The sequence below is a fragment of the Meriones unguiculatus genome, chromosome 1, assembly GCF_030254825.1.
Source record: "Meriones unguiculatus strain TT.TT164.6M chromosome 1, Bangor_MerUng_6.1, whole genome shotgun sequence".
Taxonomy (NCBI): Eukaryota; Metazoa; Chordata; class Mammalia; order Rodentia; family Muridae; genus Meriones; species Meriones unguiculatus.
The window spans coordinates 181,253,648-181,278,062 of NC_083349.1; the positions used below are offsets into that span (position 1 = coordinate 181,253,648).

Below are 24,415 nucleotides of genomic sequence, written 5' to 3' on the forward strand. Positions count from 1 at the left end.
AGTTAGCCCACGGAGCCACCTGTCAGAGGGCACACAGAGGAAAGTGACTGGCAGGGCTCCCGAGGGTAAATCAGGATTTAGCTGACTGAGCTGCCTCCTGAGTCATATCGTCTCACCAAAAAAGTTCAACACTTCCTCACCTGATGCCAGGCGTTGCTCTTTTCTACCTGGATCTGGGGAACGTGATTTTTAGGACTTCACACTGGGCAAAGAGACCGGCTGGTGCTGGCCCAGGGCACTGTAGAGAAGCGGAGGAGAGAGGAGAGAGGGAAGGGGGAGGCGGAGGAAGGAAGGGAGAAGTGATTAGGGGAATTGTAGCTAGACCAGAATTCATTCAGAAGAGCCCAGATTGATGAAGTTATTTAAAGCCGTATTGAAGAAATGACTATGAGGGGCTGGTGAGATGGCTATGTGAGTAAGAGTGCTTGCTGCCAAGACTGCCAACTTGAGCTCCCTTCACAGAACACACATGGTGGGAGGAGAGAACGGACTCCCACAAACTGCCCTCTGATACACACACACACACACACACACACACACACACACACACACACGAGAACCCTAAGTGTGTGCTTGGGGCGTATGTGAAGCATCACGGAACATTCTTCATAGGGTAAGCCACAGCTAGAGCTTGCACTGTTGGGGTGGGGGAGGGGCTGCGACTCTGCCCCAGGTAAAGGGAAGCAGGCCTCTATGAGCTCCAATTTGTAGAATTTGGGGTTCCACAAAAAAGCTCTCCTCCTAGAGCCTGCCACGCTGACAGGTCCAGCCTGTGGTTTCACGTCACTCCCCTACCTTGACCCCATTCCTCCTGGATCAGCACTAACACCTAAGGAACCCAGGAGTGGTCCCCAGCTGATCACTTCCATTCTTGGTTGAACAGAGCCCTAGGCTGCCACCAGACATACCCCAGCCGGAGCTCACAGCTTCCCGTAGGCCGGCGCTCATCTGCTAGGAATCAAGCAAGGGTCACTGGAACCCCACACAGAGAAAAAGCCACAGGTGCAACCCCAGCTTGACCTGTGGCTGATCACGACCGTGGTTAATGACCACGTCTGCCTCTCCAAAGTCCTGGTGCAAACAGGGTTTAAGCTTGTGTCTGGCTTAGAGGCTGGGAATCAGAACCTCAACTTCCCGTGCAGTGACTGACTGCCGTTCCATGGGACCGGTCACTTCAGTAGACATCTGCTTCTTCCTCTGAAACAGAGACCAGCAATTCTAAGGGCCACTGGGTAGTGAGTGAGAAAGCGGTGGCGCATGCCTGCATTCCCAGTGCTTCAGGGCAGAGGCAGAAATGTCCTAAGTTCGAGATCTGGGCTACTCTGAAAAAAATTATCGTCATTTCTACTTTCATTGTGTCGGTGTGTGGTTAAAAGCCTTGTCCCTGGGTAGCGGCCCACCTGCGAGGCCACACCACCTCATCCCTGGTTTTCCCCCCACTGCCTCAGCTCAAGATAGCTCCAGGCAGGCCACCTGCCAGCCAGAGCTGCCCCCAGCAGAAGTAACCGGCTCTATCTGGTTGTGTCTCCAGAAAACAGGTTTTTCATCACATCACATGGTGGGCTGTACATCTCGGACGTGCAGAAGGAAGACGCTCTCTCTACCTACCGCTGCATTACTAAGCACAAATACAGCGGGGAGACGCGGCAGAGCAATGGGGCCCGGCTCTCTGTGACAGGTAGGCTGCTTGCTTGCCCTCCGTGGATCCAGGAAGCCCTGTGCATCCGCTCTGAGAAACAGAGTAATTATGGCGGGCACAGACACTGCTGGATGAGACCTCAGTCTGCGTCGATCAGCCTTGATGTAAGAGCTTTTCTAGAGGTCTCCACTTTCCAGACCACGCCTGGCTCTCCCGATGGACTGAAACGTTTTTGTGTATCTGAGGAGGTTCTGGTTCTCAGGCACACCTCCGTGTCCTCTCCATTCCCTCTGCCACTGCCACCACTTCCTTCTCACCATCTTTGTCAGGAAACTCATTGTTAAAATCTGTACTAAGCATAAGCCTAGATTTCAGGAGGGCTTTCCATTTCCTTGTGTCTCAAAGTGTTCCCGAAGATTGGGGGAGGTGGGAGTAGAGCTTTGTTTGTTTGTTTATTGTTTGGGTTTTTTTTTTTTTTGGTTGTTGTTGGTGGTGGTAGTGGTGTGTGTGTGTGTGTGTGTGTGTGTGCATATGCGAGTGTGTGTGAGAGCATATGTATATGTGAGCATGTATGTATGTGTGTGTTTGCGCATGTTTGAGTGCATGTGTGTGTGTGTGTGTGTGTGTGTGTGTGTGCGTGTGTGTGTGTGTGTGTGTGTAGCGTGTATATGCACTTTTTTGGAGGCCACCTCACAGCATTGGAGAGCAGGTAGAATATGATAAATGTTTCTAAGAGATTCTTGCTCTGGGAAAAAGTGTGAGGCGTGTGGGCACAGACCCCTATACCCCACGTAGCCTCCATATGCCACCTGGCCATCCCTGCTAGGTATGCATAATATTCTGTATTCCAAAGAGGCCTTCCTGAGACCGGGGAAGGCCCAGCCAGAGTTCTCCATGGCTGCAGTACCCTTCTGCTGCAGTCAATGGAGGGCCAGACCCACATGCCACCTCCGGCCAAGAGGGGCAAAGGCTTATGGCTCCCTTCATAAGGCTTTCTCCACAGGCAGGTTCCAAACTTCTGTCATGCGTCCACAGACAGATGTTTTTACAGCACCCGCATAATGCACGCTGGGGTTTTCCCCGCACACTGTCACCAGAGGCTCTGATGTGTCCTTTGGTGGGGGGAATTTCTTGTAGAGAGGGCCTGACCTGCAGCCTGCAGTGGTCCTCTTGTCTCAGCATCCCAGTTCTGAGACTGCAAACACATATCACCAAACCCCTTTTCCGACACTCTCTGCCATGTGGGTTTTGTTGTTTGTGGGGTTTGATTCGGTTCTGTCTTTTTGTTTTCTGAGACTGGGTCTCGTGTAGTTGAGACTGGCTGGAGGATGCCCTGGAGCTTCTGATCTGCTGCCTCCACCTCCTGAGCACCATGATGTTAAGCATGCCAGCACTCCAGATTTATGCTATTATCGAACCAGAGCTTCACGTGCGCTAGGCAGGCACACCACTAACCCTACGTCCTCAGTGCCCGACATTTTCTATTGTATCCCATGTTATTTTGATTTTTTTCTCCGTGCTGGTTGCAAACCACAGAATGGATACCACGGCCTCCTGAGGGTTCTCGACCTGCAGTTTGAGATCTTTGCCTTGAGGAGATTGGGTGGAATGGCTTTTAGAGGGAGGATAAACTAATAGAAACTCACTTTTGGGAGGGGTTAAAGCCACAAGGTCATTCCCCACTCCCGGCTCTGGGAAAGGACTCAGCCCCTCTGTCTGCTTCTGCCATCTGTGGCTTGGGGAGTCCTCATCAACAGGTAACGACCCAGGACCCATCTCGTGTGCCCAGCAGAGCTGAAAGAAAGATTAAGAAAACAGGAATCAGGGGGCGATAACCTAGCTCCCTAGTCTGACCCTCATGTCTCTGATGTCTGGTCCTGTGTGTAGCACGCAATAGGTACCATGTAAACATTTACGGCATTAATGAGCACCAACGAAAGCCATGCTTCTGTGGTGAGACAATGACACTGGGCCGTAGCACAGACTGCGTGGTAGGGCTTTTGAATCTGTAGCCAATTCGGAGTGTGTTTCATCGGAGTGGTTTGCTTCCAAATAACAGAGCCTTGTTTGCATGGTGTTTTGCATCTCATTTGCATGCTTCTCATACACTACAGGGGTGGGGGCACAGAAATCTCCTCTAACATGCCCGCTCTGCTCTCCTCCATTGAATCCTTCTTTCTCTGCTGTGATAGCTGGACCTCCAGTTTTGGGGATGGGGATTGAGGATTAGGTGGGAATCCCTCAAAAGAACAAATTTCTGGAAGCTGAAGGCTATGCCAGCTTTTCTTTCTCATCCTACACTACCATGATGGGTAAAATACATGGTGAGAGTCAGTGAGAGAGAATTCATAGCTCCAAGGACTCTGAGATAAAATCCTACCTAAAGGGACAGAGGTCAAATACAAAGGCATCTGGACAACCCTGGGAGAGAGGGCTGGGCCCAGAGAGAGTGGTTCAGGACAGGAGGGAAGGCCTAGACCCAGACCAGAGAGACACACGAAGACAAAGGGAAGTGGGGGAAAGGAAGGAGGCTGCTGGAGGGAAGGGAGCAGAGAGGAGAGGAGGGGAAGCCGTGCAGTGACGCAGAGCCCTGATGTGATACGATGTGACAAGGCAGCTTGTCTGCAAGCTGCTTGTCTCTGCGGAAATGCAAGCGATAAGAGAGAGACGCAGAGGATGGCACAGAGGGGAGCTCCGATCTCCAGGCTCACCCTCTCACTGCCCCCATGCACCCCCAAGCCCAGCCTGTCCCCAGGAAGCACCGGCTCTATGTCTCTGAGGCCTGTGAGCTCCTGAAAGATTCCCCACACCTGAAGGCAAGAGGACTGAGGAGGGGCTGCGCCTTGGGCTGGAGATGGTGCACGGAGGCCAGAGACTCTGTCAGCTGTGCGACCAAGCATCCAATGAAGGCTCCAAGAGAACCGGGAACAGCAAATACAGCTAGCTGGGCAGTCATAAGGAGGACAGGCCACAGCATGCAGGGTTCAGTGGTGTGTGGTGCCTGGGAAGCCTCCAGAAGTCAACTTTGACAGGGAGGTCTATGTTGTTGGCCTGTTGTTCCTGTACTGTCACCCTATTCCTGTCACCCTATTCCTAAGGCAGAGGACAGGAGTAAGCAACTTTTTTTTTCCTGTTTTCTGTGTCAAACAGGGCAGTTGCAGGAGGAGTCTAAGTCTCCCCCAAATCCTCCCAGAAAACACCCACCCTATAGAATTTGGTGCTTGCTAGAGACTTTCCCCCAAGCACTCCTGAGAGCACCAACAGGCTGGAGAGATAGCGTTGTGGTTAAGAACACTGGCTACTCTTCCAGAGGTCCTGGGTTCAATTCCCAGCACCCACATGGCAGCTCACAACTGTCTGTCACTCCAGGTCCAGAGGATCCAACACCTCACACAGACATACATGCAGGCCAGACACCAGATGTACATAAGAATTAAATAAACAAACAAACAAACAAACAAATAAATAAGATTTAAAAAAAAAAAAAAGAGCTTCAACAGCCCCGGAAACTTAGCATGGGCCTCACCTTGAGACAGAGATCAAGGGACCAGATAGGGTATGAACCAGCTTCCGTCTCCCAGCACATGCAGGACAGTCATGTGCCCTGTTCTGGCCTTGGCCCAGACACCCCAGCAGCCTGACCTGGAGCCCACAGCCTCAGGCGTGGCTTCTTTTCAGCCCAGGGCCCGTTCTGGCAGTACCCAGTGCCCCTGGGATGTCACGTGTATAAGCCATCGCCCTTTACTTCTCTGCTCCCTGGTAATGAAAGAGGTTTCCTTTCCCTACCACCCCCTGGAATTTAATTTCACGCCTGCGTTTCGGTGATTAATTCTCCCCCCCTCCCCAACACACACACACACACACACACACACACACACACCCCGCCCCTCCTCCACCATCCTGGAAGCCCCTCCGCTTATAAATCCTGCCCTGTGCCATGGAATTTGTGTATTTCACATCAATTAAGTGTCACATTGAGTAATTCTTCCCTGGCACTGGCTCTGTTGATCCCAACCAATCAACCATTCCCGCTGGAGTGGGGGAGGAGAGAGGACAGCAAATCTGGCAGGGAGCGGGGATGAGCATCAAATGGCAGTCACTGGTACATCTGCACCTCCATGTCTAGGAGGCACAGCAGCATGCATCCTGCCATGCGGTGCCTAGTAAAGCAGCGTCAGATATAGGGCCGCCATAACCACCTCCACCGTGCAGGGGAGACATTCAGCTCGGAGGTCACGAGACTCACCCAAAGTTGCAGGGTCTCAAGTTCCAGCCCTAAGTATGTACATTGAAGAGCCCCTGGAAAGTCCCTCTCCTGGGGAGACTTCTGGCCTGACCCCTCCTCAGGGGACAAGAGCAAAGAGCAGAGAGCCCCCAATATTGTAAAGGGGAAAGCGGCTCCCCTGTCCACACCTATCTGGGGCCCCATCTTGCCCCATCAAGGAAAAGGGCAACCGGCTTTCAGAGCTCTGGTCTGTGTGATCCTGGGGTGGTCCCCACACTTCTCTGGTCTCGGTAACCCCGTCTCTGCATGTTCTCTGCAGTCACGGGCAGTTCTACTCTATAAAGTTCTCAGTGTGGAGTTTATCCAGCAAAATCAGCTCGCTGGCACACCCTCGTTCCGGAGTGCCTGCTTATCACTCCCCCTCCCCCGAGAAATGGGAGGTTCAAGAGCTGGGAGCCCAGCCCCACTCAACACTGGGCACAAGAGCGGTGTCGCAGGTCAACACTGCCTCAAGAAGCCTGGCTGTCTTCTGGGAAGAAGCAGCCTGCGGCAGCTGCTGCTAGAACAGACAAGTAGCCACAGTGGTGGCCTCAAGGGGCAAGACAGTGGGCTGAGGCCAGGGGCTAAGAGAGGCCTCCTTTCCCTCTATGCCCTTCGGCTTTCTGAAGCTTTGCACCTGCATATATTACCTGTTCAAAAAAACAGTAATTTTATGTGTTTTCTTTTTTTTAAAAAAAAAAAAAAGAAAGGGAAGGTTTGAAAAGAAAAGAAGGAAACTCCATGGGAGTCCAGAGAGAGTGGCAGTAGTGATGGGGGAGGTGGGCATGACAGAACGCTGAGGCTGGCTTGTGAACAATGACTAAGAGTGGGTGGTACAGAGCAGACTGGCCGGGCGTCTGGGGGACCCAGCTTACCTTGTTGAGGAGTGGGGAGGTGAGGATGGAACACAGACAGCTGAGATGGGTCACAGACAGTTTTGGGAGAGTCGGCATTAAAAGGTGAGGCTGACGCCGGATCTGGCAGGGGCTCTTCAATGTACATACTTGGGGCTGGGACTTGAGACCCTGTACTCGGGAGGCTAGGGCAAGTGTTTGAGATAAGCGTGGACTGCTAAGCAGAAGAAAAAGGACAACAGCAGGAGAAGGTTGTGTCGGGGGGAAACCTGGGGCTACAGCCCAGCTGGTGAAGTGCCCACTTATCATACAGGATGCCCTGGGCTTGAGCTCAAGCACAGAATAAAGTGGCCATGGAGGCACATGCCTGCAATCCCAGGACCCACGGGGTAAGGGTAAGATGATCAGAAATTCAAGGTCATGGCACCGTGAGATGGCCCAGAGGGTAAAGGCATCACCAAGCCTGACAACCTGAGTAAGGCCCCTAGGACCCACACAATGGAAGGAGAGAACCAACTCCTATAAATTGTTCTATGACTTCAACACAGGAGCCATGGCACAGGCATACCCTGTGCTCAAAAACACCTATAAGTAACTCAGACATCTCACCCAACGGGACCTCGGTCTTCTACCACCTAGGGTCACTGGCTTCTCTTTGCTTTATGTCCACACTGTCCTGGACTCTGAGATAAGCACCAGTAACTCTGAGCCTGCCTAGAATATGAGCAGAAGGCTGGGCAAGGAACTAAAGTGCTGGCTTAGCCATTAAAGGTTAAAGGCTCGTAACCAAAACTTCAAGGCAGGGCAGGGTGCCCCAACTGTTCACCCCTTTGAGGGGTATCTCTAGTTTGCTTTGAGGCCCAGGAGACCCAATAACTGCAAAACATGGACACCACTGTCACATCCTGAGACCAGGGTGAAGAGGGCATACGTGTCTTCCTTTGTCATCCTTTCTGCCCCTTTGACTTTGAGGATGCCCCTAAGCCATGTCCTCAGCCATCCTCACAGCCAGGTTCACAGGCATGGTCCTAAGGTCTAAACCTGATCTAGGCACATGCATGGAGGACACATGCAGTCCTCTGGACATGCTGCTACCCTGGAACCTGCTCACTGAGTGCATGGGGAAGGGGCTTCTGTCTGGAGGCCCGATTCCCCTCGATCTTACTTCCTCTGCCCAAGGTGGCCTCAGCTACTGACCCTCTCTTCTTCCAGACCCTGCAGAGTCCATCCCAACCATCCTGGATGGCTTCCACTCCCAGGAAGTGTGGACCGGCCACGCAGTAGAGCTGCCCTGTGCTGCCTCTGGCTACCCGATCCCTGCCATCCGCTGGCTCAAAGATGGCCGGCCCCTCCCTGCTGACAGCCGCTGGGCTAAGCGCATTACAGGGCTGACCATCAGTGATCTGCGCACTGAGGACAGTGGCACCTACATCTGTGAGGTCACTAACACTTTCGGGTCAGCAGAGGCCAACGGCATCCTCACAGTCATTGGTGAGTCAAAAGCCTCTGCAGCCTTAGGAGCCCTAGGAGCTCACTCATCCTGTGTGATGGGGTACCAAAACCATGAAGGCCCTGCTCCTGCCTTCTGCTGCCCCAAGAGGAGCTCCTAGTGGCTGAGAGGGTAGATTGTGGCTTGGAAAGTCCACTGGTTTGAAACCAGCCCCAGCCCTGCCTTTCAGTCCTGCAGGCATCAGTAGTACCTGCGGCCTCCAGTCAGTTGGTCTTCTTCTCTCTAGAAGTCAAGCAGGCTACAAGGGTCTTGTGGGAGCTTGTGAAAGGGAAAGGCCCTGGGCTTGTGAGGGGGGAGGCTGTGCCAGGCTAAGGGAGTCAATACTGATGTTAATCCACAAGGCAGGACTGTGTCTCCATCTAAGACAGTCCAAGTACTTAAGGATAGTTGACGAGGGCCCTGACCAATCAGACCAGACAGTGAGCGGAGGCAGCCAAGCCAGGTGCACCAGGAACTACTGTGGATATGGAATCTTCTCCTTCCCTTCTTCACAGCACAAAGCCAGGGGTCCAGGGAGCTACGGAAAGCAGGAAAGCACTGCAGACCTCTCCTGTTACAAGCCCTGGAGGGCAGGCACAGGCAGTGAGGGGAGAGGTAATGCCAAGGAAGTGCCCTGGGTGGTTGACTCCTCACTTAGTGCATATCTAAGACACAGAGGCTCCTTTGAGCTCTAGTACCCAGAGTTTTCTGACAAGCAGGCAGCCGAGGGGCCAGGATCTGGGACTCCTGTGGACCTCTCTAGATGGCAGCCTGAGTCCCTGATCATCAAACTCCACAACATGGCACTTCTGTGAGGCCATTCCAGTTTGAGGGCACAAGCCATCTAGGGTGACTCCACTCCATCCTCAGCAGAGTCCACTGTGCTGTGGAGCTTGGTGGAGGTAACACTCAGCCTCTCGCCAACTCCTCGTGAGACCCTTTGACGGGCCATAGACAGCAGAGCTTCTGCTGGCCTTCCAACTTTGTGAATGACTTCCTCTCCAGATCTGGGCTCAGCATCCTCCCCACAGCCCAGAAAGCCTGAACAGTTGGTGTGCATTTGACTGGAACGTAGAGTGGAGGTTGTATGTCCATCCTTACCCACATGCAATCATGGAGACGCTAGAACAGAAAGAGGACAGATGCCTAGAAAAGTGATAAAAGCCTGCCCTGGGAAACTAGGGAATCGTTGCCCTTGAATACCATGCTGAGTTTGGGGGATCCATGGAAGTTCTGAGCAACGGGGGGACTGTGGCAAAGGGGATGATTGATGGAACCCCAGATACATATAAAGGAGATCAGGCTGACAGAAAGCAGAGGCTAGGGACCCGCATGGGTATGAGAGGCAGTTGACAAGGAAAAGTGTGCCTTCTGGTTTCTGAGTGCCATGCAAATAAATGCCCCATGCTTCTGGGGAGCTGAGGGAGCCTTGGGGCTCACCTTAGGGAAGTGGAGGCCATCAGAGCAAGAGAGTCCACAGAAAATCCTGGCCTGTACCTGCAGGTACCTCATAAGTAAACTGAGGCCCAGAACAGGGGATTTTCTAGTCCCAAGTCTCACATGGGTGTGTTTGCAGACCTGGACTCTGTGGCCTCTCTCCACCTAGCTGCACGCCATCGCAGTAAGGTCTTTCTACTCTCTTCCTCCCTCCCCACCTCCTGGCCCCACTCAGACCCTCTTCATGTGACACTGACACCAAAGAAGCTGAAGACGGGCATCGGGAGTACAGTCATCCTGTCCTGCGCCCTCACGGGCTCCCCCGAGTTCACCATCCGCTGGTACCGCAACACTGAACTGGTGCTGCCGGGCGAGGCCATCTCCATCCGAGGACTCAGCAACGAAACTCTGCTCATCTCCTCGGCACAGAAGAGCCACTCGGGAGCCTACCAGTGCTTTGCCACCCGCAAGGCCCAGACAGCCCAGGACTTTGCCATCATAGTGCTGGAAGGTGAGTGGGCGCATGTGGCAGGGCAGAGTGGGGCCGCAGTCCCTGGAGAGATGCTGTGCATGCTGGGAGGCATTTGACCAGTGCACACAAGGCAGGCACCATGCCCTCGTGTCAGTTTTGCAAGGGCCCCATGTGGAGGTCCTTCCTAATGACATCCTGCTTCGAAGTTGACGAATCAAGGCTTTGGGCACATGTCCAGTGAATAAAGGTCTTTTAACAATACTGTTATAAATTACCTTTGCCCTCAACAGTTACTAGAACTTTCTTAGTTGAGGAGTCTCTTTATGGTCTTAAAGGTTCTGAACTTTGGAACCCTTTCCAAACGGAGGCCTCTTCTCAACAGACTGTTTCTAACCAGGGGTCTCTGTTTCCACCCTAGTCTCTCTCCTTTTAAAGCTGCCACCACCCAGGGTCCCTCACACAGCCCTTTCTGGGAGTGCTTGTTCATGCTGTGCACAGTGCAAAGTGCTTAGCTAAAGGAGAGAGAGAGAGAGAGAGAGAGAGAGAGAGAGAGAGAACCAAGTCAAGATCACACTCCACTTGCCCCACAAAGCCCAGCACCAAACTGAGACCACAGAGGGCAAAGGGGTCTTCCAGGTTGTCAAAAACCCTTCCTTCTGACAAGCTCAGGTTCAGTGTGTCCCCAGCTGAGATTTTTTACTACAAAACTACACAGCAATTAGGAGGAAACACCGCTGTTTTAACAAAGATGCCAACCCCCGGCCTGCCATGAGGGGTCTCCCCTGATCTCATCACAGGGTCTCTGGGGCCACTGAACCTGAGTCCTTGTGCCTCCCTGTACCCACAGGGTTTTGCACAGCAAGCCCCAAAGCTTCCCCAACCAGTCCCTCGCCTCTCTTCCCAATAAACACACCATCCCAGTGTAGGCTCCCACTTAGGAGCAGCCCACTAGCCAGCTCTTCTTTCACTTGGAATGGAATCAACACTTTGCCTTGGGTAAAATTCAGTCACCTTAGAGGATGGCCCTGGAGAGCAGACACATGGAAAATAAGGCTGGAGGTGGAAAACAGGAAGGTAGGACCAGCCTAGAGAGGGAAGAAAGGAGGAAGAGGAAGAGCCAAGGGTCACGTGACACTGTTGCATCTTCCCAGGCTCAGGCAAGCATCAGGAGCTCCCCAGGTCTAGACAAGTGTCTCTTCCATCCAGAGGTAGGGATAGGGCTGGCAGGCTGGCCAGATCTCTGGTAAACATCGGCATTTTGCTGTGTAACATTGAAAAGTATCAACAACGCTACGACATCTGCCTGCTACTTATTTGTTTATTTACTTATTTTTATTTAAAGCATCTAATTTTATTATCTTTCTTATTTGTTTGTTTATTTATTTATTTATTTATTTATATTTTTGAGACTAGGTCTCACTGTGTAGACCAGGCTGGCCTCAAACTGGTGGCAATCCTCCTAGCTCAGCCTCCCGAGGGCTGAAGTTACTGGCACACACTACTACTCCAGACACGTCTTTCTTCTTTTTCATTGACATATAGTGAGCATACATATTTACGGGGTACAGTGTGCTTGATGTCTTTTTAATCCCTGACACCAGCCCTGTGGGGAAGGTTGATCAGGGTGACACCTCCACCCCCACACTCCACGGTAAGAAGGTGGGATCTGGAGTTAATTGTCTCCTCCTAGATGATGTGGTTAGCGGAGGTTTAAGGCTAGGGAGTCTTCCCATCACCTCCACTGTCTCTGGGAAACTTGCCTTTTAAACCCCAAATTTAAGATCTTTTGTTAATAGGGCTAACATGCCACTACCCCTCTGTCCTTGGCATGATCAAGCACAAAACCTGCGCTTAGCCTTTATCCACACATGCTTTCACACGCAGTGCCTTCTGAACCTTGCAGTCTTTATTAGTAAATAAAGGAGCATCTTGAATGCAGTAGTTGATTACCTTCACCACGCCCAGAAGAAATGGGAGTAATCTCCCCGATGGTTCTTCTCACCACCCACCAATAAAGGAACCTGCTCCAAGACACTGCACTTGCCAGCACCCCACTCACGTCACGGTAGTGCCGGCCCCCCCCCCCGTGACAGCCCTTTGTCTTTATCCTGGCTGCCACTCTGCCACCTCCCCCTCACTGAGTGGGTTAGCCTGGGGGGAACAGTGTCTCTGTGACTCGGTGACCCTGAAGGGGGCTCCTCGCTCCCTGCAGACGGCACGCCCCGCGTCGTTTCATCCTTCAGCGAGAAGGTGGTCAACCCTGGGGAGCAGTTCTCACTGATGTGTGCTGCCAAGGGCGCCCCGCCCCCCACGGTCACCTGGGCCCTGGACGACGAGCCCATCGTGCGGGACGGAAGCCACCGCACCAACCAGTACACCATGTCCGACGGCACCACCATCAGCCACATGAACGTCACAGGCCCCCAGATCCGGGATGGGGGCGTGTACCGGTGCACAGCGCGGAACTCGGTGGGCAGTGCTGAATATCAGGCGCGAATAAACGTAAGAGGTGCCTGTCCACATTTAAATATCAGAATAGGCTTTTGAGTTCCTTCGCCATCTCTGTGCTCACCACCATTCTCGTGTGCTTCTTAGTAACTGTCATTTTGATTTCAGTGGACGTCTCTCTGTTTCCTTTCTCCTCGCTCTGTCTCTCATCTGTATCGCTCTATCTCTGTATCTCTGTATCTATCTATCTATCTCTCTGTCTGTCACTATCTCTATCTCTGACTCCTCCCCACCCCAGCACACTGTACTCTGCCCACCTCAGTCTCATCAACCATTCTTGTGTGTGAATGTGTGTCTGGTAGAATCCACCCCATTTTCCTTCCCCCCTTCTTCCTCTCTCCCCACCCCCCACAATCTGACCTGCCCATTCTCCCGTCCCCATCTGCCCCATCAAATCACTCTGGGCCCCCACTGCTCTACGCACCTGCTAGCATCTGCCAGCCCTCAGCAGGGTCTCGAAAGGACAAAGACAGAAGTAGAGCATACTCAATTTGAATGCTAGTGAGCTCCCAGCTAACCCTGAGATGTTCCAGGAGATGTAGGCAACCAGGGGCCTGGAGATCACACCGAAAGGCTCCAGCCTTCAGGAGTGTGAGACTGAAACTGAGGCTCAAGTTGGGAGATTCCCGCCGGAGATAGGCAGCCTGCAGAAATTAAAGAGGGGTCCACAAGGTGCAGACCACCCCTTCCTCAGTTCTCCAGTTTAATGTGCTCAGAGCAGTCCTTTAGACGCTCTGCAGCCCTCTGGGTCTGACTGGTCCTCTCTCAACCCTACCAATGACCTCTAACACAAGGCCAGAGGACAGGGAGACTGTCAGGGATGTTAACTGGTCCAGGGGTGCTAACAATTGCCCTGAGGCAGGGAAGAGGTAGAGACGGAGATTCATTCTAAATTCACCTATGCTGGCTCGCCCACGCCACGTAACCAGTCTGAGCCCACCAGCTGGCCAAGCCCCTGTGTCCCTCTCTGAACTGGAGCAGTAACAGAGCTGTAGGGCCCCGAAAGGCACTCTAGTTTTGCCCTGTATGGAGTTCCATGGTACTCTCTAGTACTGTTCCTTCACGGTGGCCTCTAAGCTTCCTTCCCCCACTCCTGTGATGCTCCTGGCAGCCAGCCCTGCTGAGGATACTCACACCCCCAGCCAGTGTGGTCAGAACCCCACTTTGCAACCCTTTCTCAGGTACCCACAATACAATTTTCCTGACTGGGAAAAGCAATATGTGGGCTCACCTGGCCAAGACCTTCCTGGTGCCTTTTGGATAGTTTATTACCAATTGGGAGGTTCTTTGGGGGTTATAGATGCAGTGGGAACAAGCAGAAAAAAAGCATGAGGTCCCTGCTTCCCTATTGACACCTTCATCCCAGCTTCTCCCTAAATAAGGACCCACATGGCCCAATCTGGGAGTTCCCCATTGCGGCTATGGATTAGCCTGATCCAGTCCCTTAAGGGACCAGATTTTTGTATTAGATATGTGTCGCTCACATCTTTTTTTACAACTATTTTACAACGACAACAGAGATTTCTGGGGGTCACAGGGGCCTCAATCCTGACCCCTGCAAATGAGAAACAAACTGCCCCGCCCCCACCCTCACCCCGTTTCTTGCCCCATGGGGAAGCCTCAGGGGCCAAGCAAGGGAGAAGAGCCCCACCACAGAATGGCACTGGCTCATGGCGCCACCTGCCCCTCCTCTCCACTTTCCCCCACACTCCCCAGGACCCCCCAGCATCCGGGCAATGAGGAACATCACAGCGGTCGCCGGGCGGGACACGCTCATCAACTGCAGGGTCATTGGCTACCCCTACTACTCCATCAAGTGGTATAAGGACGCCCTGCTGCTACCAGACAACCATCGCCAGGTGGTGTTCGAGAACGGGACTCTCAAGCTGACAGACGTCCAGAAGGGCATGGATGAGGGGGAGTACCTGTGCAGTGTTCTCATCCAGCCACAGCTCTCCATCAGCCAGAGCGTCCACGTGGCCGTCAAAGGTAGGTCCGGCCCCCCTCGCCCCACCCCACCCCACCCCACTCCACCCCACCCCAACCCCACCTGGAGCCTTTGCCTGCCTGCCTGTAGGAAAAAACAGCACTGACCTCAGGGGCATGAAGGCTCCGCTATAGGCAGCTGGCAGCACACTGTCTGGACAGGAGGCTCAGGCCAGGGATGGTGGCCTACACTGGGCCTCTGATGTCAGGAACGAGCCCACCAAGTACTCAGTGGGGACACGCTGGAGAGCAGTGGCAGGAGGCCAGGGTAGAGGAAGTGCACACTAACCACCCTGGCTCCAGGCTGGGCACAAGGTGCATATCCCCAGCTTCTGCAAAGACACAGGGAAAAGACCGTCTGCTAGTTCTCTGAGGCCTAGAACTCAGGGACGAGCTCACCGCAGCCTTCCTGCTCACCTGGCCCGTGGTAGAGCAAGCTCAAGGGTTGGGGTGGGTGCTTGGGGCTATGTTACCCTCTTGGGGGCCATGGCCTAAGTCTACAGATAGAATTATTTTTTTAAAGACTCAATTAAGTAGATATGTGAGCCACCAGCCTGTGCCCCCTTGGCCCTGGGACAGTGCAAGTTATGAAGGCCCCAGATACATTCTTTGAGATCCCACAGGCATGGAGGTTATCTAGAGATCGCCTGGGGTGAGGGTCCTGTGGACTCTGGGGGCATGATGGGGAAGTGGATCCTGTCGGGCCTGACCAAGAAATAGCAGAGATGGATACAGACGAGGGTGCAAACAGCAGTCCCAGCCTACACCTCACGAACAAAGAGGCAAGCTGTGGTGCTTGGGGGACGGCAGAAGAGAGACAGTGCCCTTGAGACCCCCTGTCACCTGGAGGACTTCCCTCCTGAAGGCATCCATCCCTCCAGAAAAACAGGGGAAGCTGGAAAGATCTCTCCCCCATATCCTACAGAAAAGAGGGGGAGGGACAATTAATCAAGAAGAGAAAGCCAGGTCTGCGGGAAGGAGGACAAGAGCCTGGGTCCAAGACAAGAAGGGTCCAAACACACGGGCAGCCCTTGAAGGTCTCAGACCTGAAGTCTTTCCGGCTCTGGCACTGCATTCTGCACAGGAAGAGTGGTGTCTAGGTGAAAAAGCATTTTTTGGGGGGAGGAGGGGGACACAAACTGTATTTGGTGGTGACCCTTCAATGTGTGAGGACAATGACCATACAGTGGATGGGAAGGTCAGGGAACCAGACAGTGACAGTGAAAGGTAGAGGAGGCCCTCCTCCCTGTGCTTCTTACCTTTCTGTCATCGGGCTCGCCCCGAGCAGTTCTCAGGGCCAGGTCACGTGCATCCTGTGTGCCCACCCTGCCACCTGTCATAGCACCAGAAGGGACATGTGTTTGTTGAACTGAATCTGAGACGTTAGTCTGGGTTGGAGTAACTTGTGGGAAGCCATACTGTGAGCTCCAAGAACTGGGTGCTTTGTGGTTACCTCAGGACTGAGAAAGCAAGCTGGGATGCACATTGGCAGTGCCACCGCCCTGCTTTAGGCTGTGGTGATGCCAGAGTGTCCCCTCACCTAGTACTCTTTCCGGGCAGCCCAGGAGCCCACAAAACAGGACCTCATCCCCATTCTACAGCTGGGAAAATGGACTTGGTAATGATGGGCCACAGCTCTGCCCGCCCTGCTTCCACCCCACTGGGCATCAAAGAAGCCCGTATCCATTTCTGTTACAAGCAATGGGCTGAGAGCGTACAGTGTAAACATCACATGTTAAAGCATCTAACCTCCGCTCTGCTCCCTGTGCCCAATGCTCCAGTAAGCATTTGGCCGAGTTTGTCAGCTAAAAGGAAAAAATAATAATAACAGGGCTCCAGCAAGCCTCGGAGTACTCAGAACATCCTGAAAGCTGCTCTCTGCTCATCAATTATTCAGCCCCATTCAGGGAGTGATCAGTCCTAATGAATTGAATCTGATGCATTCAGGCTCAGCAACTCACTGGACCTGTAGTGATAGCATAGAGCAACAAATTCGCCCGGCCCAAGGAGCGGGGTGGAGGGTGTGTGTGTGTGTGTGTGTGTGTGTGTGTGTGTGTGTGTGTCTTTGTGTGTATGCGAGCACATGCATGCATGCACAAGAGAGAGAGAGCCTGTGTGCTTGCCTGTATTTGTTTGTCTGTGTATGTGTGCCTGTGTGTCTGCCTGTCTGACTGGGTCTATCTATATGTATATCTGTCTGTGTGTCTATCTATATGTATATCTGTCTGTGTGTCTGTCTGTATGCACATGCATGTGTGTGTTTCTGTCTGTATGTGGGTCTGCGTTTGTGTCTATGTGTCTGTAGGTGTACCTGTGTGTGTCTGTGTGAATCTGAGTGTCTGTGTGTCTGTCTTTCAGTTTGTCAGTGTATCTGTGTGCCTGTCTATCTGTGTGTGATACAAGCTTGTGTGTAAACCTTCCTGCTCCTCCTCCTCAGAATCTGAAAAAAAAAAAAAATAATAATAATAATAATAATACCAGTATGCAGCCACAGGAGGAGTGAGGTCCCCTGTTTGCTTACTAACCCAGACACTCATGTAAAGGCCTGGAAGCCAGTTCCCCCACCATGCTGAGAGCTAGGCTCCTCCACCCCCCTTCCCGGCTCAGCTCCCCCACCTCATTAGAATGCGCTTTTGCAGAAGAGCCCATCAAAGCTGATTATGATCGCACTGCTTGATTAGGGGCCGTGCCCTTCCAAAAGCTCCCCAAGGAGGGGGGAGGAGCAGGCGCCCCTGGGCATGGCAAGCGGCCCTGACTCCAGGGAGGAAGGGAGGGGTGGGGGCAGGGGCAGGGGCAACACTCCAGGCCCTATGGCTACTGGACACTGGAAAGGGCGTCAAGTCGGAGGAGCAGACTGGAACAGAGTGCAGACGAGGGTGAGGTAGGATGGGACAGGCACCGGAAGCCTGCGAGGGTATGCTAAGCCCCCTCCCCACGCTTCTCTGTGGGGCCGAGACTGGTGAACCAGGTGCGGCCAAACCAGTGCTGCTTCGTGAGCTGGAAAAAACAACTGCTGACTCCATTCCTTCTGGGGACTGCTTGTCTGCTAATGAAATTTCCAATCAGTGAGCCAAGAAAGAGCAGAACATACCCGACGTGCGCACACACCCGTGGACACATGCACACGTGTGTACAAAGCACTCTCACAGTCCAGTGTCCAAAGTGGCACGCTGGCGGGCTCCTGCTGGGGGCAGGTTCGTGAGCATGCGTGTGAGCAGTTAAGTGTGCACAAATGCTTCCTCCTGTAAAACGACATCCCTGACCCATGAAAGGCAGCTTCGGGTGGTTCTATGAAACATTGCTCAAGAGTTCCCGCCAGGCACAGCATGGAAGGAGAAGTGGGAGTGAAGAAGAGGGGGAAGACGGTGCTTTGAGGGATTCCTGGGCTTGGCACATGCAGCACTGGATGGAGAGGGGAGCCGGCTGCAGGGAGGCAGCGCTTGTCCCTGGACTTCGGGACAGAAACTATTTGGCAGGATGCTAAGAGGGGAGCATCCAGAACCGACCTAGACTTGGTGATTTTGGGGTCCTCAGCAGCTGAAAAATAACGGGTCATAAAATCATCTCTGAGTGCAAAGGCTGAGTGTTCAATGAACCAAGAGCAGGGCCTGCAACTGGGGCCTCGTGGCAATGGTTCAGTGGAGAAATGTCTTCACCCCACAGCGGAGTCTCTGAGAGCCTCTGCAGCTAGACTGAGGGCCCAAGGCACACTCTGACTAGACTGAGGACATGCCAAGCCCTCACAGAGAGCAAGCCAGAGAAAGAGGGCACTCGCCCCACACACTCACCTCCAATGCCCCTACCTCAGCCCCATACACATGCCCCAATCTAGTCGACACATAGCTTCAGCCAGGCTGTCGCTGAAGGAGGCTCCTGGGGGCGGAGGAATCCCTCTCCCAGTCCCATGAGTGGTTTGGAGTGGGAGGTTCTACGATCCACGTATATAAGCTACCCACCTGCCTGAATGGCTGCCATTGTCGGAGGTGGTTCAGAAGGAGCCCTGCTGGAATCCACAGGCAGGGGGCACCAGAGGCTCCCCGAGAAGGAGAACTGCCTGTTTCTACCATGACACCCTGTCAGAGAGTGTTCCGCTGGCAGCCAGGTTTCCTTGGGAACACAGAGCAATCAACCTCCTTTGGGGACAGATGGGGCTGGTGATGGTGGTGGTGAAGGTGATGAAGGGTGGGGAAGCACGGGCAGCGTGTTTATTCACTCAGTGGCTGTGCACCTACTATGTTTCCCGTGATAGCTCTGTTTCACCAACACAGCTGCACTCAGGAGCTTTTGTCTTAGGGATAAACAGGTAATATGTACAATGCGTAGTATTAAATCTAAATTGGGACTGAATATTAGGGTTCCAGGAGGGAGGGACCTTGTGGTCGGGGAAGGCCTTCCCAAGAAGGGGTGGTTATGATAAAACCTGAAGTAAGTCGTGCTTGTTCTTAGAATAATTAGATTTATTGAAACCGGAAACTCAGCATCACGCTTGTGAAATTAATTGCCCTGCCTCCACCATTTTGTGTCTGGTGTGTGTGTGTGTCTGTGTGTGTGTGTGTGTGTGTGTATGTGTGTGTGTGTGTTGCATGCACACTTGTGTGTGTCGTCATATGTGCTTGCATGCATATGGAGGCCAGAAGAGGATGTCAGGTGTCCTTCTCTGTTGCTCACTATTCTATCTCCGAGGGACAGGATCTCTCGCTGGACCTGGAGCTAAGCTAGCTAAGCTAGGCTCCAGGTTCAGTGATCTTCCTTTCTCTGCCCCTGACCGAAACCAAGGCTCAGGCAGAGGTCAGGTGCTTGTGACAAGGCCACTTGCCCATGATTGCTTGAGAAAGCAACAGAGTCTGGAATTCAGATGCCCTGGCCACAGCCATAGATCTCTCTGGGTGGAGAGAGAGGCTCTGGCTCCCCACAGTGTTCACTCTGCAAGCAGGTGCGGTAAATAAAAGGCTCAACCTCGATGACAGATGATAAGAGATGCCGTAAAGCATTTATGGGCCGGGCTGGTGGTCAGCACCGCATGACACTCTGAACAAGTACCCATAAAGGCTTTATGGTGGCCAGATGTTGCACGAACTGCCACAATTGCCTCCTCTTTGTAGACACTCTAGCCTCTGGCCCCCAGCATGAGGGTGGTACCCTGCCCCCGGTTCTATGACATTCCAGGCCAGCTACTGCAATAGCGTAGGGACACGGGCACAAGAGGCCTGTGACGGCAGTTGCTGATGATAAAGCAGGTGGTCAGAGACCCTCCCCCCAACTCCTGAAAAATTGGTTCCCCAGGGGAAAGATGGCACACAGAGTCTATGAGCACCTGTCCCCAAGCTTAGAGATGGCATAGCTAAGTGGCAGGTCTTCTTCTCTAGGATTCCAGAGTTCCCCCCCCCAAAAAAAAATCACACGTTCTTGTCAAATATCCTGCCACTGCTGAGAATCTCCTTGCCCACCGAAGTCTTCTTGGGCTTAACCAGCAACAGCCAGAAACCCTGGTTTTCTTCCCCCCCCCCATCCTGGACTTGAGGGTTGTCAAAATGCCAGGCTGGAGCTGTGGAGTCCTCCCCCACCCCCAAGAAGCCCTGGCCCTCCCACCATCTGCAGAGGGGTTGTATGACTTTTCTTTAGCCAAGTGAACAAATGTCTGCCCCCCGCCCCCTAACACACATGGAGCAATAACAGACCAAAGGAATTATTACACTCATGCCTGGCTCAGTGAAGCAGGGAGTTTATTGGTATTATTTACCAAAACAGAGGGAAAGGGTTACTCACGGGAGCACCCACGTCAGGAAAGCTGCACCCCTGAAGCTCAGCAGGAGGAAGTCTACCCCTGCTCAGCAATTGTCAGCTGCTTTTACAACCTTGGGGAGGGCCTCGTGAATCTTCCTGCTTTTATAAGCATCTGTTCCTCCTCTAGAAGGGACGATTTCAATTTAGGGCAAACAGCTGCATGTGGGGGTGAAAGAGCTTCTGCCACTGTGGCATGCAGGACCTGACGGTGGCCCGGCCACGTCAGGGGGACAACCTGCTGTGCCGGACCTCTGAGGAGTTGTCTGCTCATCTGACACAGGACACAAAGGAGCCTTGCACCCTACCCGTGTAACTAACCCCCAGCATGGGTGCTGGCTGCTGCTTTTCAGTGGCCTCTCAGGTGCTCTTGCATGCCCTTCCCCTGACTAGAAAAGAGTGACAGTCCTCAGAGGCCTCTGCCCTTTGGCTCAGCCTTGCCCTCTTCCTTCATCTTGTGTACTGTTTTGTAAGCATGTGTGTCAGCTCAAATGGTCATGACTCCCTGAGTCTTCAGTCATCCCCAGAGGGCACCTGAGTCCAGTGTCTGTGTGTCTAGGGGTCACTGGCCCAGTCATCACAAAGACCAGGGTCTTACCTCTCCCAATTTGGGCAGGGTCCTGACTCCCTCATCCACAGAGTGCTAATGCCTTCACAGGGCAGGCATTTCATAAATATTACATAATTGGCTAACTAATGAATTAACTGGTCTTAAGTAACTTACACGACTCTCTAAATCCCCGCTTACTAATGGACAGTCCCCCATGCTGAGCAAAAGCCCCTTGCCCAGTGACATTGTCTCTGTCTTCTTGCTCTGTCTCCCCTGGAATCAGACTAGCCGTACCTTGGTCATGTGTCCTACTCTCCAGCTCCTGGAGTGTCACTGCCGACACAAACCCCTGTTCACAGTCCAAAGGTTCTTCAATCCTAAGAGCTGGGTTAGTGCTACAGCCAAAAGGCCTGGCCTTAGGAAGGACCAAAGGGAAGCTCCAGAGATGTTCACAGAACAGCGGCCCCCAGAGAGAAGCTAGGGTACCTCTTACTCAAGATGAACCCTCATTCTATGTCAGCCCCGTTCCTGGTCCACCACACAGAACTCCTGAAATCACCCTGAGAGGTGATATCTGGACATATGTCCACTTACCTACATATCTGATGAGCATTTATTGGGTGCCTACAATCTCTACCCAGTAAATACTCCTGTTATTCAAGTCCTAGCTCCAAGCCCAGGGAGATGGTGGCAGTCAGGCCTACACTGGCTTTCAGAAGAAATTCTACCAAAAGCCCGAGGAGGTCTAGGGGCCTAGGTGTTACACACACACACACACACACACACACACACACACACACAATGGGGGTCACAATAATCTAAGGAGAGGAGTCTCTCGGGGAAGTCTCAGTAAAGAGCATTGGACCATTGTTAGAGCCTGAGTTTCAGAGAAATTTATGTAGAGATCCCCATGTCCCAGTCAACCTCCCACAGAATGAGGGGGCAGTGTCCCACCCCAGCCAATAACAAGGTTGTATTGATTTGACCAATGACCAGAACCCTAGGATATCTGGCTAGGGCCTAGGACCTGGCCAAAGCCAAGGCAGGTATGGAATCAGATGGGTCAAAGCTGGCTAGTGGATGGGGAGCTGATAGCAGTGAAGGAGAGCATGCCAGGCATGGAAAGTCATGATGATAGACCCCCTAGTTGGAGTGGAGGGAAGGTGTGGGTGGCCCCAGAAGTTCTGCTGGGGCCCCTGATAGGAGTCCTGGCAGCAGTACCCTCCTAACCTCCACATCCTCCAGACCAGCAGCTTTTGGTCAAGAAACAGCACCACCCTACCCCACCCCACTGGAAAAGATCCAGACAGCTTTCTATGTGCACATCTGGCTGCCTTCTATGGTGGGTCTGCAAGGCCTGCCTGTGCTCTCTGCTGTGGCTGTGGCTCTGAGTAGGCCTGTGGTGGAATAGCATCACTGGCTTCAGAAGAGGGGTGGGCTGGAGCCTGGGAGAAGGCTGAGGACCGTGGGCAGCCTTGTAATTTAATTATTCGACTGCAGAAAGGAGACCTCATCTACTCATGCTCATCCTTGTTAAGCTAATTGTCTGTCTCCTTCACTCTCCTCTCCCCCCATGAGCTGGGAAAGTTGCTGCCACCTAATTGAGTTATCATAAAGATAATGGCTGATGCTCCTGCCAGTGCTGAGAGAGGAGGATCCATCTCCCAGAGACTCAGGCTGCAGACAGTGGTCCCAACCCACCCCACTCCTCACCCCTCACCCCCACCCACACCCCAGGGGCTGAGAGGAGGGCAGAGAGCTCTGCCCAAGGAGTCTATCCATGTGGCCATCTGGATGGAAAAGAGGCTCCCTATTCAATTTTGGCACACCTAGGGAGACAAAGGGGCTGCCGTAAGAATATTTGGTCTTTCTCAGGAGACAGCAACGCTGCTTAGCGAAAAGAGCCTTGACTTGAAGAGCAGATAGATCAGGATTCAAGTCCCAGTGTCACCTCCCATCACCTATCTCAGTTACCATTCCTCTGAACCTGCCTTCCTATCTGTAAAGTGAGAGACCCCTCAAGCTGTCTACCATGGCTGATGTTTCTACAAGCTGATTGCCAGGGGGAGGGCCATGACAGGACCTGGTTTGGTCACATCTGGTTTTAGGCAAGTTGTCATGGAAAGGGAAGGGAGAAAACCTACACAGGCCTTCCTCACTTACACCCAGGACGCCTCATCTCTGTCTACCCCAGGCACCCAGAGGGCTAGGGGATAACTGCCAAGCTGAACACAAGCTGATACACAAGCTGAACAGTGGGTCAGGAAGCACATGAGTCAAATTCAAGGACCTACCTAAGAGCTGGACAGGCTAAGGGAGAAACAGGGAGGCATGGCCGGGGTGTACAGGGGAACAAGAGCCAGGGCACCAGGGGATGCCCATAACAAGCTTCGTTCAGAGGAGAATGAATTTCCAGAAACCTGGGGAGCTGAATTCCAGGCCTGTCCCAGGGTCTGTGCAAGCCAGAGCCCCCAAGTAGGACAACTGGCCAGGGTGAGCAAGTGCACCTGACCTTAGCATCTCCTTGTCCCCCAGTGCCCCCTCTGATCCAGCCTTTCGAGTTCCCACCTGCCTCCATCGGCCAGTTGCTCTACATCCCCTGTGTGGTGTCCTCGGGGGACATGCCCATCCGCATCACCTGGAGAAAGGACGGACAGGTGATCATCTCAGGCTCGGGCGTGACCATTGAGAGCAAGGAATTCATGAGCTCCCTGCAGATCTCCAGCGTCTCCCTCAAGCACAATGGCAACTACACTTGCATTGCCAGCAACGCAGCAGCCACCGTGAGCAGGGAGCGCCAGCTCGTCGTGCGTGGTGAGCGGGTCAGGCTAGTCCCAGGAAGGGGTGGGAGACCAAGAGCATCACTCTAGAGTTCCGGTTAGAATTGCAGGCTCTTGGGAAGCTAGCTCTGGCTGGGTTCTTAAGGACAGAGAGACCCAAACCTCTTACTTTCAGGCCTGGAGTGGAGGGCATCCTTCCATGGTCAGCCATGGGCACAGTCAGGTTTGGGACTCAGAACTCTGAGTTCCCACCACAGGGCTTACAAGAGCTCTCAACATTTTTTTACATTAAGGTTCTCTGCTCCCAACATTGCAATGATCCAAGAAGGACTGACACCTACTGGAAGAGGCCCCCAAAACCTAGGGGACCTGGTAGAGACTAAGCCTCTTTTCTCCCTGCTTCCCTTCTTTCCACAGTGCCCCCTCGGTTTGTGGTGCAGCCCAACAACCAGGATGGCATCTATGGCAAGGCTGGTGTGCTCAACTGCTCAGTAGATGGCTACCCACCACCCAAGGTCATGTGGAAGCATGCCAAAGGTGAGGCAGACAGCATCTGTTGGAAGAGCAGGGAAAACCTGGAGGCTTCTCTGATGGGCATGGGACCTGTTCTTACATGCAGCTCCTAGCCCTGGGAGAAGTACTGAGTTCTGAGCTT

At 53.1% G+C, this 24,415-nt stretch overlaps 1 protein-coding gene across 2 annotated transcripts in view; it reads left to right on the forward strand.

Annotated features, from left to right (window-relative positions):
• Window positions 1-24,415, forward strand: part of Dscaml1 (DS cell adhesion molecule like 1) — a 309,575-nt gene that overhangs the window by 222,645 nt on the left and 62,515 nt on the right. Inside the window, exons 4-10 of one of the 2 annotated variants that reach the window (XM_060373045.1) lie at window positions 1,532-1,678; window positions 7,970-8,248; window positions 9,919-10,194; window positions 12,368-12,664; window positions 14,380-14,652; window positions 23,516-23,794; window positions 24,178-24,297. In XM_060373045.1, coding sequence (XP_060229028.1) covers window positions 1,532-1,678; window positions 7,970-8,248; window positions 9,919-10,194; window positions 12,368-12,664; window positions 14,380-14,652; window positions 23,516-23,794; window positions 24,178-24,297 — 1,671 coding nt within the window. The remainder of the gene's footprint in view (window positions 1-1,531; window positions 1,679-7,969; window positions 8,249-9,918; window positions 10,195-12,367; window positions 12,665-14,379; window positions 14,653-23,515; window positions 23,795-24,177; window positions 24,298-24,415) is intronic. The other variant, XM_060373051.1, reaches the window with a different exon arrangement.